This window comes from Odontesthes bonariensis, chromosome 14 (genome assembly GCF_027942865.1).
Source record: "Odontesthes bonariensis isolate fOdoBon6 chromosome 14, fOdoBon6.hap1, whole genome shotgun sequence".
NCBI lineage: Eukaryota > Metazoa > Chordata > Actinopteri > Atheriniformes > Atherinopsidae > Odontesthes > Odontesthes bonariensis.
This window is the reverse complement of record NC_134519.1, coordinates 35,122,675-35,137,345: the sequence shown is the minus strand read 5'-3', so window position 1 is coordinate 35,137,345 and position 14,671 is coordinate 35,122,675. Positions and strand designations below refer to the sequence as shown.

General features: G+C 45.1%; 1 protein-coding gene across 1 annotated transcript in view; it reads left to right on the top strand.

Moving 5' to 3' along the window:
* Nucleotides 1-14,671, top strand: part of LOC142399471 (phospholipid phosphatase-related protein type 4-like) — a 75,459-nt gene that overhangs the window by 51,509 nt on the left and 9,279 nt on the right. The window contains exons 9-10 of the mRNA XM_075484175.1: nt 13,247-13,862; nt 14,515-14,671. Coding sequence (XP_075340290.1) covers nt 13,247-13,862; nt 14,515-14,671 — 773 coding nt within the window. The remainder of the gene's footprint in view (nt 1-13,246; nt 13,863-14,514) is intronic.

The window sequence follows — 14,671 nt, the reverse complement described above, 5'->3', positions numbered from 1 at the left end:
ACATCTTTATTACTTAGTTTTAGTGTTTAAGACATAAAAATCTGAAAAATCCAGTCTGCTCTTGCTTTTAATTTCTGCAGCATTTAGTTTATTATGAGTGTAGTCTGCTCAATATTGGCTCCAGCAGTGCTAGATGGTGTGACACCCTGGGCACTTTTGTGTTTATATTGTTTGCATTTTTTTACAGCCACCCAATTAAGCCATCAATGTGTAGATTGGAGTAGAGGCTTTGATATAGCCAGAGTACACCAAGATTCGCCATTCGTCCTGTGCGCTTCACGGATGAGAGCAGGTTCACGCTGAGCACATGTGACAGACGTGACCGAGTCTGGAGACGGCGTGGAGAACGTTCTGCTGCCTGCAGCATCCTCCAGCATGACCGGTTTGGCTGTGGGTCAGTAATGCTGTGGGGCCTCCGCACAGCCCTCCATGTGCCAGCCAGAGGTACCCTGACTGCCATTAGGTTCCGAGATGAGACCCTCAGACCCAGTGTGAGACCACATGCTGGTGCAGTGGGCCCTGGGGTCCTTCTGATGCATGACAACGCTCGGCCTCATGTGGCTGAAGTGAGTCAGCAGCTCCTGCATGATGAAGGCATTGATGCTACGGACCGGCCCGCCCGCTCCCCAGACCTGAATCCCGCCTGCTCCCCAGACCTGAATCCCGCCCGTTCCCCAGACCTGAATCCTGCCCGCTCCCCAGACCTGAATCCCGCCCGCTCCCCAGACCTGAATCCTGCCCGCTCCCCAGACCTGAATCCCGCCCGTTCCCCAGACCTGAATCCCGCCCGCTCCCCAGACCTGAATCCAGTCCAGCACATCTGGGACATCGTGTCTGGTTCCATCCACCAACACCACGTTGCACCAGGAGCTGACTGAAGGTTTAATCCAGCTCTGAGAGGAGATCCCTCAGGAGAAGATCCGCCTCCTCATCAGGAGCCCAGGCAGGTGGAGGTCACACAGGCAGGTGGAGGTCATACAGGCAGGTGGAGGTCATACAGGCAGGTGGAGGCCACACAGGCAGGTGGAGCTCATACAGGCAGGTGGAGGTTACACAGGCAGGTGGAGGTCACACAGGCAGGTGGAGTTCATACAGGCAGGTGGAGGTCATACAGGCAGGTGGAGGCCACACAGGCAGGTGGAGGCCACACAGGCAGTTGGAGGTCATACAGGCAGGTGGAGCTCACACAGGCAGGTGGAGGTCATACAGGCAGGTGGAGGCCACACAGGCAGGTGGAGGCCACACAGGCAGTTGGAGGTCATACAGGCAGGTGGAGCTCACACAGGCAGGTGGAGGTCATACAGGCAGGTGGAGGTCACACAGGCAGGTGGAGGCCACACAGGCAGGTGGAGCTCATACAGGCAGGTGGAGGTTACACAGGCAGGTGGAGGTCACACAGGCAGGTGGAGTTCATACAGGCAGGTGGAGGCCATACAGGCAGGTGGAGGCCACACAGGCAGGTGGAGCTCATACAAGCAGGTGGAGGCCATACAGGCAGGTGGAGGCCACAAAGGCAGGTGGAGGTTATACAGGCAGGTGGAGCTCACACAGGCAGGTGGAGGTCACACAGGCAGGTGGAGGCCATACAGGCAGGTGGAGGTCACACAGGCAGGTGGAGGCCACACAGGCAGGTGGAGATCATACAGGCAGGTGGAGGCCACACAGGCAGGTGGAGGTCATACAGGCAGGTGGAGGTCACAGAGGCAGGTGGAGGTCATACAGGCAGGTGGAGGTCACATAGGCAGGTGGAGGTCACACAGGCAGGTGGAGGCAACACAGGCAGGTGGAGCTCATACAGGCAGGTGGAGGCCACACAGGCAGGTGGCGGCCACACAGGCAGGTGGAGTTCATACAGGCAGGTGGAGGTCATAAAGGCAGGTGGAGCTCATACAGGCAGGTGGAGGTCATACAGGCAGGTGGAGGCCATACAGGCAGGTGGAGGCCACACAGGCAGGTGGAGGTCATACAGGCAGGTGGAGGCCACACAGGCAGGTGGAGGCCACACAGGCAGGTGGAGCTCATACAGGCAGGTGGAGTTCATACAGGCAGGTGGAGCTCATACAGGCAGGTGGAGGTCACACAGGCAGGTGGAGGCCATACAGGCAGGTGGAGCTCATACAGGCAGGTGGAGTTCATACAGGCAGGTGGAGCTCATACAGGCAGGTGGAGGTTACACAGGCAGGTGGAGGTCACACAGGCAGGTGGAGTTCAGACAGGCAGGTGGAGGTCACACAGGCAGGTGGAGGCCACACAGGCAGGTGGAGGCCACACAGGCAGGTGCAGGTCATACAGGCAGGTGGAGGCCACACAGGCAGGTGGAGGTCACACAGGCAGGTGGAGGCCACACAGGCAGGTGGTCACACAGGCAGGTGGAGACAACACAGGCAGGTGGAGCTCATACAGGCAGGTGGAGGCCATACAGGCAGGTGGCGGCCACACAGGCAGGTGGAGGCCACACAGGCAGGTGGAGCTCATACAGGCAGGTGGAGTTCATACAGGCAGGTGGAGGTCATACAGGCAGGTGGAGCTCATACAGGCAGGTGGAGGCCACACAGGCAGGTGGAGGCCACACAGGCAGGTGGAGCTCATACAGGCAGGTGGAGCTCATACAGGCAGGTGGAGGTCACACAGGCAGGTGGAGGTCACACACACTACTGAGCCTCATTTTGACTTGTCTTGAGAAATTTCCACTGAAGTTGGATCAGCCTGTAATGTGATTTTTCCAATTTTGTTTTGAGTGGATTCCAAATCCAGAGCTCCATGGATAATAATTTTGATTCACATTGATCACTTTTATGTTATTTTGTTCTCAAAGCATTCCACTATATAATGAATAACGATTTTCAACTGGAATATTTCATTCATTGAGATCTAGGAAGTGTTATTTTAGCGTTCCCTTTATTTTTTTAAGCAGCAATCATAAACATTCCCCCTAATTTCTAGATCTTCAGAGTAACAGAAACAGAAACCTGTGATTGTAATGTCCTACATTTCCGGCTTGCTATTGGCGATAGCTATTTGGCAGCTCGTTCATGCTCGCACTACTTTCTTCGCGGTGGCGGAGTAATATCAATGAACATCCAGTACAAAATGTCAAATAAAACACGACAGAAGCAACTTTTCGCAACGAAATTTGATATGGATTACCAGTGCACACCAGTAACCACTCCGGTGAGTTGATGATTTTGAAAACGGACGTTTATTGTGCTTTTACGGACCTTTTAGGACATGCATATGACCTGCCATTCTGAAGCAGGTTGAGATGAATCAAAATTAGGCAAATACCGGAGACAGCAGTAAACATCAAAAAAGCGGTGAGGGGGGTTCTAAAACATTGCAGACGACTCAGAAAAGAGGCTTAATGTTGAAAATACAGGAATTCCCCTTTAAGATGATGAGTGAAGTACGTTGTTGCATATACTGGCTAAAATGGAATGTGTGTTTGTGTTGAACCATGGACAATTTGTCTTTTTTTTAAAGTTTCAAAAAGGAAGATTTGGACGTGGTTTTTGGCCGTTCATTTTGAAGATGAAATTTTTCTTCTCCTCCAGCTTTGTTGAGCAGCAGGCAAGAGTTTGTGTATTTTACTTTGGTAACAAGGATGCTGTGTCTATTGGTCTGACATGTTTTAGCCTTTCCTCAGCTCATATTATAATTAATTCAGCATTTTTCAGCATGCATTTTCCTCTCACAAGAATGCCTGTGAGTAACTAAAGGCCTTTTCACACATAACATTAAATTATTACTCACACAGAATCTTTTTTTTTTTATACTGTAGGTTTTTTCAGTTTCAGTTTATTCATATAACGCCAAGCCACAGCAAATTTAATCTCGGGGAACTTCAATGATACAGTATGGTTCTGCCAGAGGTTTCTTCCTGTTCAAAGGGAGTCGTTTCTCTCCACAGTTGCCTCAGGCACGCTCAGGACGGGAGATTGGACTGAAGACAAGTTTCTGTGCAATCTGTTGGTTTCCTTAGTTAGGAAAATGTTTTTTGAATTGGCTCTGTATGAATGAATTGGATTATTTTGAAATTAATTAATTGGATTTCATTGGATTATGATTACAATGAATTGAACTCGTGCTGCACGGTGGTGTGGTGGTTAGCACCATCGCCTCACAGCAAGAAGGTTCCAGGTTCAACACCCAGCTGGGGCCTTTCTGTGTGGAGTTTGCATGTTCTCCCCGTGTATGCGTGGGTTCTCTCCGGGTACTCCGGCTTCCTCCCACTGTCCAAAAAATCATGCATGTTAGGTTGATTGGCATCTCTAAATTGTCCTTAGGAGTGAGTGTGAGCGTGCATGGTTGTTTGTCTCGTATGTCTCTATGTGGCCCTGCGATGGACTGGCGGCCTGTCCAGGGTGTACCCCGCCTCTCGCCCATTGACTGCTGGGATAGGCTCCAGCCCACCCGCGACCCGATCGACGGATTCAGCGGTATAGATAATGGATGGATGGATGGATGGATGAATTGAACTCCAATTATCTTGAATTGGACGATATTATCTAAGTGCCTTGAGATGACATTTGTTGTAATTTGGCGCTTTATAAATAAAACTGAATTGAATTGAAAACAACTGGCCGGTTGACATAAACCACGTTTTTAGCCAATTTAATGATAAATAATCACCAACCTGCTGCAAAGCATTAATTAGAAATGCAGTAACATCAACTTATTTTGCCATGGAAAAAACTTCAAACCATTGAGAGAACACATCAACACGGAGACACAACACGGAACGAGACAAAAGATGACAAAAGACTGACAGAATTTGAAGTTTTATCAAACCATCTTTAAAGCTGCCGTCGGCAGGTTTTCAAAATTCCGAGTCTAAAGTCGGAAAATTCGAACTGATACAACTTTCAGGTCCCTCCCCCAACCTCTAACAAGCTCCGAATCGCCCCCCAAACCCCTCCCCCTCTGTGGACGAGGTTGTGCACGTGAGTTCACACCAGTGTGAGCGCACACAAGTTGGGGCAGACTCACGCTCAGCAGCGTGTGCACAAGCTGTGATTGACAGGTAGGATTCCTCCACCCTAACTTGATTGGTTAAAAACAGCCGGGAGAGCTCGGTTTTTGCAAGCATGATTACAGGCTTCAGAGGGAGCTACAGATTTCGTTATTTTTCCTAAACAGCCTATTTAATATTCTACTTCCAGAATCCCATGACAGTTCAAGCTAATATGACTAAAAAAAAGTTGCCGACCGCAGCTTTAATTCTGGTATCATACACCGCCCTGACGAGACTTGGGCTTTGTTCGAAACCGCCTACTTCTCCTACTATTCCTACTAGTCATACTTTTTTAAGTTCCCGGATGTACACTAGATGCATACTAGATTCGCCGAAATGTTTAGAATTCATCATGAGGTTACTTGTCACACTCAAACTACCCAAGATGCAACGTAACGTGACGTCGCCCATCGCCATTTGAACGGTCAAATTCCGTTAACGGGACGAGAGCAGTCAAAACGGCATAACCGGAAGTGCGTTGCTCACTGCGGCCAGCTTTAGCAGCGCCGAATTCGTGGGAACAAAATTGTAAATAGCTGGTATTTTGTCAGATTTTCAACACCTTGGGGGTCTAAATGACTACTTTTTCGCCTGAAAATGTTTCAAATGTTGCTAAAGTTATATATTTACAGAGTTTATAGCTTAAGCGAAATCAGCTTTTCAGGCTGGCTGATTTCGGCTCGGGCAGGAGTGAAGTGCACTGTGTGTAAACGCTCTGCATACTGTCTGATCGATCAGTATGCCGTTTTCAAGTATGTAGTATGTAGTAGGCGGTTTCGAACACAACCTTAGTCTCATCCGTATGTTAAAGGTGATAGAGAATGGTTGAATGGGGCATTAATCCTTGTTCTGTGATGTGATATGTAGCCCAAAAAAAATTGGTTGGGTCTGTAATGGCTCAGAACCTCCCTAAAAGGCTCTCTGAAACAGCTATGTTACTATGCTGGGTTTAGAATGCGTCTTTTTCCCTTATTGGCGTCGTTTCAGAGCTTATCTGGCAACCTCATTATGAAATGCAGGTAGGTGTTGGCGCTATTCGGTTGCCCTTGCTCTCACTGAAAACAGCCTGGCTGTTAGTGGCGGCTTCGTAACGTGATTTCCTCAGTGAACAGCGGGGATTTCAGAACAAATCACTTCATTAAGCTACAGGACAACATGTTGTAGTTATGAAAGTAAATGCAGTATTGGGCATATCTTGTGTTTTGTGAATAACTGTTTTATCGTCAATTTAACATTGAAGATGTAGCAATTTCGCCAGAGAATGGGAGAGGCTGTCCGGCTTCCCGTGTTGTCTCTGAATAGCCGCGGCTGGCACACAGGCAAGATTCTACACCTCATGAGGCATTCTGATCAGTGGACTTCTCAGGTTAACTAGGCCAGCACAGATGGTCAAGATGTTGTCCAGTTTACGTGCCATGATGGGAACGGTCTGGGATAAAATCTTATAGATCTTCAGTCTCTGGATTGCTCTTTCCACATGTATGCGGACATTTGTCAAAGCACTCTCTATCTAACCACTCGTTCAAGTGCTTTCTTGAGTTTGTACAGCCAACTACTGGACATGTCGTTCCCGAACCAATTTTTCTCTTAAGGTTTTCCATCCTTTTTCTCACTGCGTCGATATCGGAGCGAGCTAGCAAAACAAACCGGAGCCCGCCAGACCGGAAGTGGCAAGCATCGACGGGAGGAGTTTAGGAAGTAGAGCGGAAACGGGTCAAAAACTTGTCTATAGAGTAATACACTGACTGAAAAGAAAGCTCATCAGAATCAGAATTTGTTTTATTGCCATTGTTAGTGAACAGTGTTCACTAACTAGGAATTTGCTGCGGTGTAAGGTGCAAACATGTAACATAGGATATAATAATAAAAAATAAAGAATAAAAATATTTGAATAAAATGTACAAGGTGTGTACAACAATACACAGTATCCAATATACAGAGCAACAACAGTGCAGCTTCATTAGTGCAATTTTAATGATGGTAAAGTGACTGGGGCAGGTTATGAGGTGATTATGAAGTGTTCATAAGTCCAACTGCAAGGGGAAAAAACTGTTTTTGTGACGGGAGGTTCTGGTCCGAATGGACCGAAGCCTCCTGCCCGAGGGGAGTGGTGCAAATAGAGAAGGGTCAGCTGTGATCCGACCTGCTCGCCCCATAGTCCTGGAGACGTGCAGGTCATGGATAGATGGGAGGCTGCTCTGCAGCCGATCACCTTCTCAGCGGAGCGCACAGCTCGCTGCAGTCTGTGTCTGTCCCTGTTAGAACTGACCCTCTGAGCAAAATTCCGACTGAAGCCTGCTCGGAATCGTGCAAGCTATGTGAAACTGTCCTCCGTGAAATGCGCAGAGCAAAGGAAAAGTCGGCGGTTGTATGTACTGGGGATGCTGTTAAAAATAAATAAAAGCCATTGATCGCGAACATTGCTTTCCGGGGAAAGAATATGTAACGATCGTAGTCCGCTTTCACAGCCTTGGAAGGCACACCAGTTCCTGTTTCTCGCCGAAGGGACGGGTCTGAAACGGGGTGGCTGTGGATTTGGGTGTGGGGGGGGGCGATTGCTGAAAAAGTGACATCACTTTTTCACAAAAACGGATTGGCACTTTTTCTGGGGGATATTCAAAAAAGGGGAGTACAGTACTTGAAACAGAGGTTCTGACACTTGCTGGCACTTCGTGTGTACTCCCCACAGCGGGGAGACTCAGAACTAACACCAAAAACGGGAAAAAGATGATTTTGATTCTCTATCCCCTTTAATTCTTCTGTGTTGCTCTTTGCTGCAGGACAGAAATGTTTGTGGTCAGATTTTATTTTTGGAGCAGCACAGCATCAAGAAAGCAGCCATTTCTTCTCAATGAGTAACTGATTAACCTGTTTGGGATAAATATTGTCTGCCCTCTCTTATTTCAGCTTAGAGGAGTTTAGATACAATTTCATCATAGTCTGCTTAATTCTAACAATGTACTTATTACTAAATTCTCTTTAATTCTTACCAGTGGCTGTGTTTGGTGATGCTGAGCCGTCCACAAACAGTTCAGTATCAGCATTAAGTTTTTCTGCTCCAGCTGAATCAGAAACACTTCATGTGGTACCAACAGTGTGACATCAGAGCTGCTTACAACATCATGTGATGCAACAACAGCTTTTCCATACAGATTGGAATTAAAAACAAAACAATGTTACAACCTTAGTTAGACACGGGAGGACTCAAAATGCAGCAGGTTTATTCCCAAAAACTTAAAGCACTCAAACGGAGGATAATCCAGGACAGAAATCAATACAGGAAATAATCTTGATCTTGAAACACTTGCTATCATAACTCACTTTACGGAACCTGCAAGACGAACTGGCAATCAGACAAGGGAGACAGGACTATTTATACATGAGGAGAAACACATGTGGAAACAATAGGGGCAGGGAAGACAATCACACGAGGGGAGGAAGTCATGGGCTGAAATTAAAGTAATACAATGTAACTTCTCAAAAAGCCCACTCTGGAGCTCCCCCTACAGGCTTGGAGGTAATGTACGGTTACACTGTCGTAAATACAACACCCTTTCGCTTTCACGTTTCACGTTTGTTGACGAACCGGCGAGGAGTCAGAAGGTGCAAGCTATGTCGACCGAGAAGGTAAGAGTAATCAAATGTACCTGGGAGCGTGAGAGGGGTCTATTTGTTTTTGCGGTAGGTGTGCCAGAAAGCAAGTCAAAGTACTTCCGCTCAGCTCCCGGGCCGCTCCAGAAAAGTTACATAGCGCAGATTTTCCAACTCAGACCCCCAAAGGGCATAGGAGACAGGCCAATCGTAATATTAAAACTCATTCTAGCCGCACAATTTTTTTCAAGCTGTTATTTTAAGGTAGAAATGTTACATAGTATTGCTTTAAAGGGGAAAAAGGTGGGTACAAAATAAAACAGGAAGTAGCTGACACGACAACTCATAATACTAAAGACATAACAGAAATTTCAACATATCTGACAAGACACAACAAACAACGGTTTTATTTATTTGTTTATTTGTCTTAATTCATTAAAACATTTTTTTTTTTTTTTAGGCTAGCCTTGTGGCCTTGTGTTGCTAACTTTTTCCTCAGCAGTGCCACGGCGTTGTGCTCGTGTTGTCACACAGATCTTTGGTTGGTTATTGATCACTGTTACATTGTATGCATGCTTTGATCTAAGGGCCCAGATCTTTCCAGCTTTAATACTCTCAGTTGTATTCTTATCGTTGTTTTGAATAATGTTTTTTGCTCTGAGCTGTTTCGGAATGTTAGCCAAATTACACAGGATCCTTTATGTTTTGCTTTCACATAAATTAGGCCTTTATTTGTGTAGTTCAAAGCACTGTGTCTTACCTTACTTAGTATATTCTGTTTTACTTAAGTGCACTCAGGTAATTTCTTTTGTCACTTTGCTTATGAACCATAACACATAAATAAGACTTTTTTCACAGCACATTTCATACATCCCTCCCATTCAGCCCCTCATACTCACTCTTCTTTACGTCTAAAAGAGTATGTTTGGATCAGTGTATTTAGTTGGTGTTGGGTTTTGTGGGTGTGTTTTAAAACTGATATAAAATCAATCATCATGAAGTAATCAGCTGTTTTGTTCTTTCCATTCCTTCCCCCCTGGGAATTTATCTAAAATAAGATAATCAGTAATTCCTGAGCAGAGGTCCTTTAAAGGATTCCCTCAGCTATGGTGCTGGCATGAGAATGTCAGCATTAACGCTTTAATGTAAGAGACAGCGCCTGCCAGGCGCCGCCTGGAACCGTTCATAGATCATATCACTGTTGTCCAGGTTCCATTCATTCTCTCTGCCATGTCTTAACTTTGTGCTAGATGAACATCTGTATGAATGCTAACAACCACTGAGTGTCCTCAGTCAGAGAAACTCTGAAAAACACTAAAAAAGTAGAAGATTAATGACCCAGAAAAATATGAGGAAAGATTCAAAAGGCAGATGGAACACACTGTAAAACGTTAACATCTGGTGGCGCCTTGGTGAGGAGAGTGTGAGGGTTTGGCATCCCCACAGACTGTACCTGCAGCACTGAATACGCTCAAATCAAGCACTGACCTATACTTGGATTTCTCTATTTCACACCTGTTAATTTTGGAGTGTCACACTCACTATGTGTTTTAACCAATAAGCCTGCTTGTATTAATCCAAGTCAGTTCAATTCAGTTTTTATTATATAGCTCCAAACCACAGCAAACATCATCTCAAGGCACTTAGTCCCTCAACAACTTTACTCGCTCCCTCTTTGTTTTCTGTTTTCTGGCTAATTTGGAAAGTTTGGAATTCTTTTCAACTCTATTATCTCTTGGTAAGCAGTTTTATTTTGGACCATGAATTATTTGGTACATGTGTGTTAGCTTCTCCTTCAACACATCACTTTTAACCTGATTTGATCTGATTTATGGTGTGCTCTTTGATTTGCTATTACAGCCTCTATCTGTGGTTTTATTACCATTGATGCATCAACAGGATTCGGATCATTGTTGCATCTTGCAATAAAAAGCACTGATAAACAATTTACTACTGAAGCAGTTTTTTTTTTTTATATATAAATTATGTCTTTCAATAGGAGACTTTTGTTGTTACTGTTTTCTTGAATATTGGAAGCTTTATTTGAATAGTTTTATAATAATATACACCCTAGGGAGAACACCAGATTTTTTTATTTTATTTAATCTTACAAAAAAACATCTCTCCCTGATAAATTGTTAGGTGTCTAATTGGAATAAATATTTGTATTTTAATTTCCACTCTAAAGTCTGGCCCTGCGCAGGCATCCTCGGGGCCTCTGGCTCCACGCTGCAGAGGCTGGCCTTGGTCACGCTGAGCATCGGTTTCCTCCTGGTCTTTGGCTGTTTGTATAATGTCCGAGCTCATCACAGGTCCAGCATGCTCCTGGGGGTCTTTGCACGCCTGGTATGCCTCTCTTGGGCCTGAAATAGATGTCACCCCTCCTGAAGTCACTTGTTTTCACTTTCTTCATCTTTGTGTGATGTTTATGGTCGGATTCAGTCTCTGGCTCTCCCTCTGAGGCCTTTGTTCTGCTTGCAATGATCCCAGATTGCAGCTCAAAAAGCATTACATTCAGTTCCAAATGTTCTCAAATCTCATATTTCATTCTGGATTGCAAATATCTAATGCTTGACAGGCAACGAGCAGGTCTGTCAGCGGGCAGTAGCTCCATCTAATCACACAGCTGTTACTCCTTATCAGCCAACATGGCTGCCCTGTACTAATATTGCTTATGAGGGACAAGCCAGCATGGATGCCCCATTATAACAGCTTTAAGCCAGCCTGTGTTATGTGTGCTCCTAATACAATATAGCATGACAGCCTCTGTCTCTTAGGGGGGGGGCAGTAGCTCCAATGGAAACAACACAGTCCCCAGGGATGGGAATTGATAAGATTTTTAATTTTCGATTCTGCTTAACGATTCGGTTCTTTATCGGTTCCCTTATCAATTCTCATTTGGAGAAAAAGGACAACAAACCGGTCGATTAGCATCAACTTTGTTTAGTTTAGAAGTAACACGAGTCATGACCTCACAAACCCAACAACGGTGAGGTCCACATTGGTCTATCATGGCCTGGGTAATTTAACTCTTCCTGCTCTGGTGAAAGGAGAAGCTGGAGGTAGACGTGAACTGGGGGTAGTACCACCAGCCTCTGGCTCTGAGCCAGTCAGGCTCTGTCTCTCATGATTTCATCTAAATGTAATGCCTGAGAAGGCATTCATTTAACCTTAACCGTTACTAACAGCAGGTTTTACAATGAGGCAAATGGCGCTAACATGATAGGCAGTGTTTGTTAGTTAGTTAGTGACCTGCAGTGTTAGCCGAGGACATGCTAACGTTGCTAACGTTGCTGGGTTCAGATTCACCAACGTTAATCATTCATTCATAGTTATTGCATGTTGGTAGTATTTTCTCCCTTTGGTGAAATATTCACTTTGCAAGTTGCCCTGTTGTTGTCTTTTTTAGGGATGTGTAACCAAACTTTCGAGTGTTTGTACCGCTCGGGCGCCATGTTTACTGTTGGCTGCTGGCTGCACTGGACTCGCTGCGCTGGATTCGCCACGCAACGTTGCATGGTGACGTCATTCGCGCCCACTGGAACCGATAAGGGAATCGTTTGCAAAATCGGCAAACGATACCAAGGAATTGAAACACTGGGAACCGGTTCTCAACAAGAACCGGTTTTCGATTCCCATCCCTAACAGTCCCTCTCCATCAGAAATACAGGGGACTCCACAGAAACCACTCACAGTCTCCACATTAATGACCTTCATAGAAATGACATAACTGTCTTCAGCAGACCTTTATGCTATTAACAGGTTAATTATTTCTCTACACTATGACTTAAAAATCTATTGAAACAGCTGTTTGTTCTAAGGGGTCACAACCTGTCCCACCCTGTCTCTCTCGGGTTTACGGAGTCCTCCTGTGTGCTTTCCCTCACTCATGATGCCTAAAGCAGGCAGCTTTCACCAAGCCAATATCTCAGTATCTGAGATTTCATTCTGGACTGGAAATATCTAATGCTTGACTGGCAACAAGCAGGTCTCTCAGCATAGCATCTGTCTCTGGGCGGGCAGTAGCTTGGCACCCATCAAAATTTCTTCAGAAATGTTCTAGTTGTTAATGTTGTCCAAGTCAGACAAGTCTCTCGCTTCATTTTATGTATAGGCTATTTATTCATGTTATAGTTTTTTATCCATAAATATGTAGAGGGGAGGGGGGGCAAAGAGGGGGGCGCAGCCTTTGACAGGAGGGGCATAAGACCCTGCTTGCCCCCCCTCCGCTGACGTTGGTCTCACCCGCTGATGTTACAGAGATTGTACTAAGTTGCGAGTGTTGCAGACATTCGCATTTTCACATGCCACCAAATTCAAAACATCTGCACAACATTTCAAGACTCCAATGTTTTCACTGGAAGTGCAAAAACTGTTTTGGGTAATATTTATTCTTATGGTTTATGACAATTCAAAAAGGTGAACTGGTTATCAGCATGGATAAGTTAGGTTTCTTCCTAAAAATGCTTTGTATCAATCCTCCAGTTCGGCTGTTAATTTTAACTGTACCGGTATATATTTTTTTGTATTGCATATTACTAAAATAACTGGTCAGCAGCGAGCATAATGCAAACATGAGCTCAGTCTTGCCACGGTCTTCTTTTTTTCGTGTTGCTCCTATAGTTTCTTCTTCTTTTTTCTCAGGTCCCATGGAGGCTCCTCATTGGAGGAGGTTCGCAATTCACGCCGCCATGCCTCCATCCATGCCTCAATGGACTCTACCCGATCAAAGCAGCTGCTTAGCCAATGGAAGAATAAGAATGACAACAGGAAGCTGTCCCTACAGGTGATGGATGGAATAAAGCCTGCCTCATCATCATCTCCTCAGAGGAACATGGAGTTCCGTTGTTCCTCTGAGCCATCTGCTATGGGCCTGGAGGCAGAGCTCCGCAGTGGAACCCATATGTCTAAAGCCACAGGCCAGGAAGCTGAAATGTGTGTTGGGGCTCATATTCCTGCTCAATACATAAAACTGGCAGCTAACTCTGTGCCTGTGGCCAATAATAATCACCTGGCACTAAATGGAAGCACTGGAATGGTTGCTGGAGCAAGAGTTTGTGTTCAATCCCGACCTGGGTCCTCCCAGCTAGTTCACATTCCTGAGGAGGAAAATCCCACCAGCAAAGATCAGGAGAGTGAATCCGAGGATAGCATAATGGATGGAGGTGGGTCGGTGAGGGAAAAATGGCTAAGAGGAGCTGAGAAAAGCACAATTCCCTGCAGGCCACTCAGTGCTGGAGGACAGCCTCGTCTCATGCAGGTTAATGATTCATTTGAAATATCTACTTAATTTCCATCAATCCTCAATCTGTCGTCCATTTAAACCAAGCCAATCACTTATTGCAGTTTATTCAATTTATTTCTTTTTTCAAGGAGTGTTCAGAGAGCCAGAAAAAAGTTTGTGGCCTATTTCTTATTGATGATTTGTTGATATTTGTATCTTAATCTTTACATTATTCTATACATAATGCCCAATATATTTAATCTAAAATTGTTTTTTGCTAAAGTTACTAATTACAATTATGTCTTTATCAATCTTTGAGATGTACAGACCTGATCTCAATGACCAGATTAGGGTCTGTTCAAGGTGCTTTTCATGGATCAATGTCTCGTTCAATGAGTACACATTAACTTCCATTTTTTGTTGCTTTACAACAATTGCATTGTTTTACAAGAGCTACATAGCTAACTAGCATAGAAATGCAGACATGCATTACAAATTTTTATCAGTATATCAGTGATCATATACACGGAGCAGTAATTTGTCCACATAAATACAACAGATGTAACTGACTAAGGGAATTTTTCCTCCCTATTGTTGCCAAATGCTGTTCAGTGTTAGTTGATACTTTGTTAAGTATCTCAGCAACATTAATAACTGTCCACATTTAATTGTACCTTTTATTTTTCAGGTAATAGCCTTATCCAAACAGCAAGGTCTCCTTCACTCTACTCGCTCAGAGGACAGTGGAAGTACTATCAGCTGCTCTGGGTCCATTCGGTACCGAGCTCTAACAGACCAAGATCCGTCACCACCAGCCTCTACCACTGGAGCAGTGGGAGGAAGAG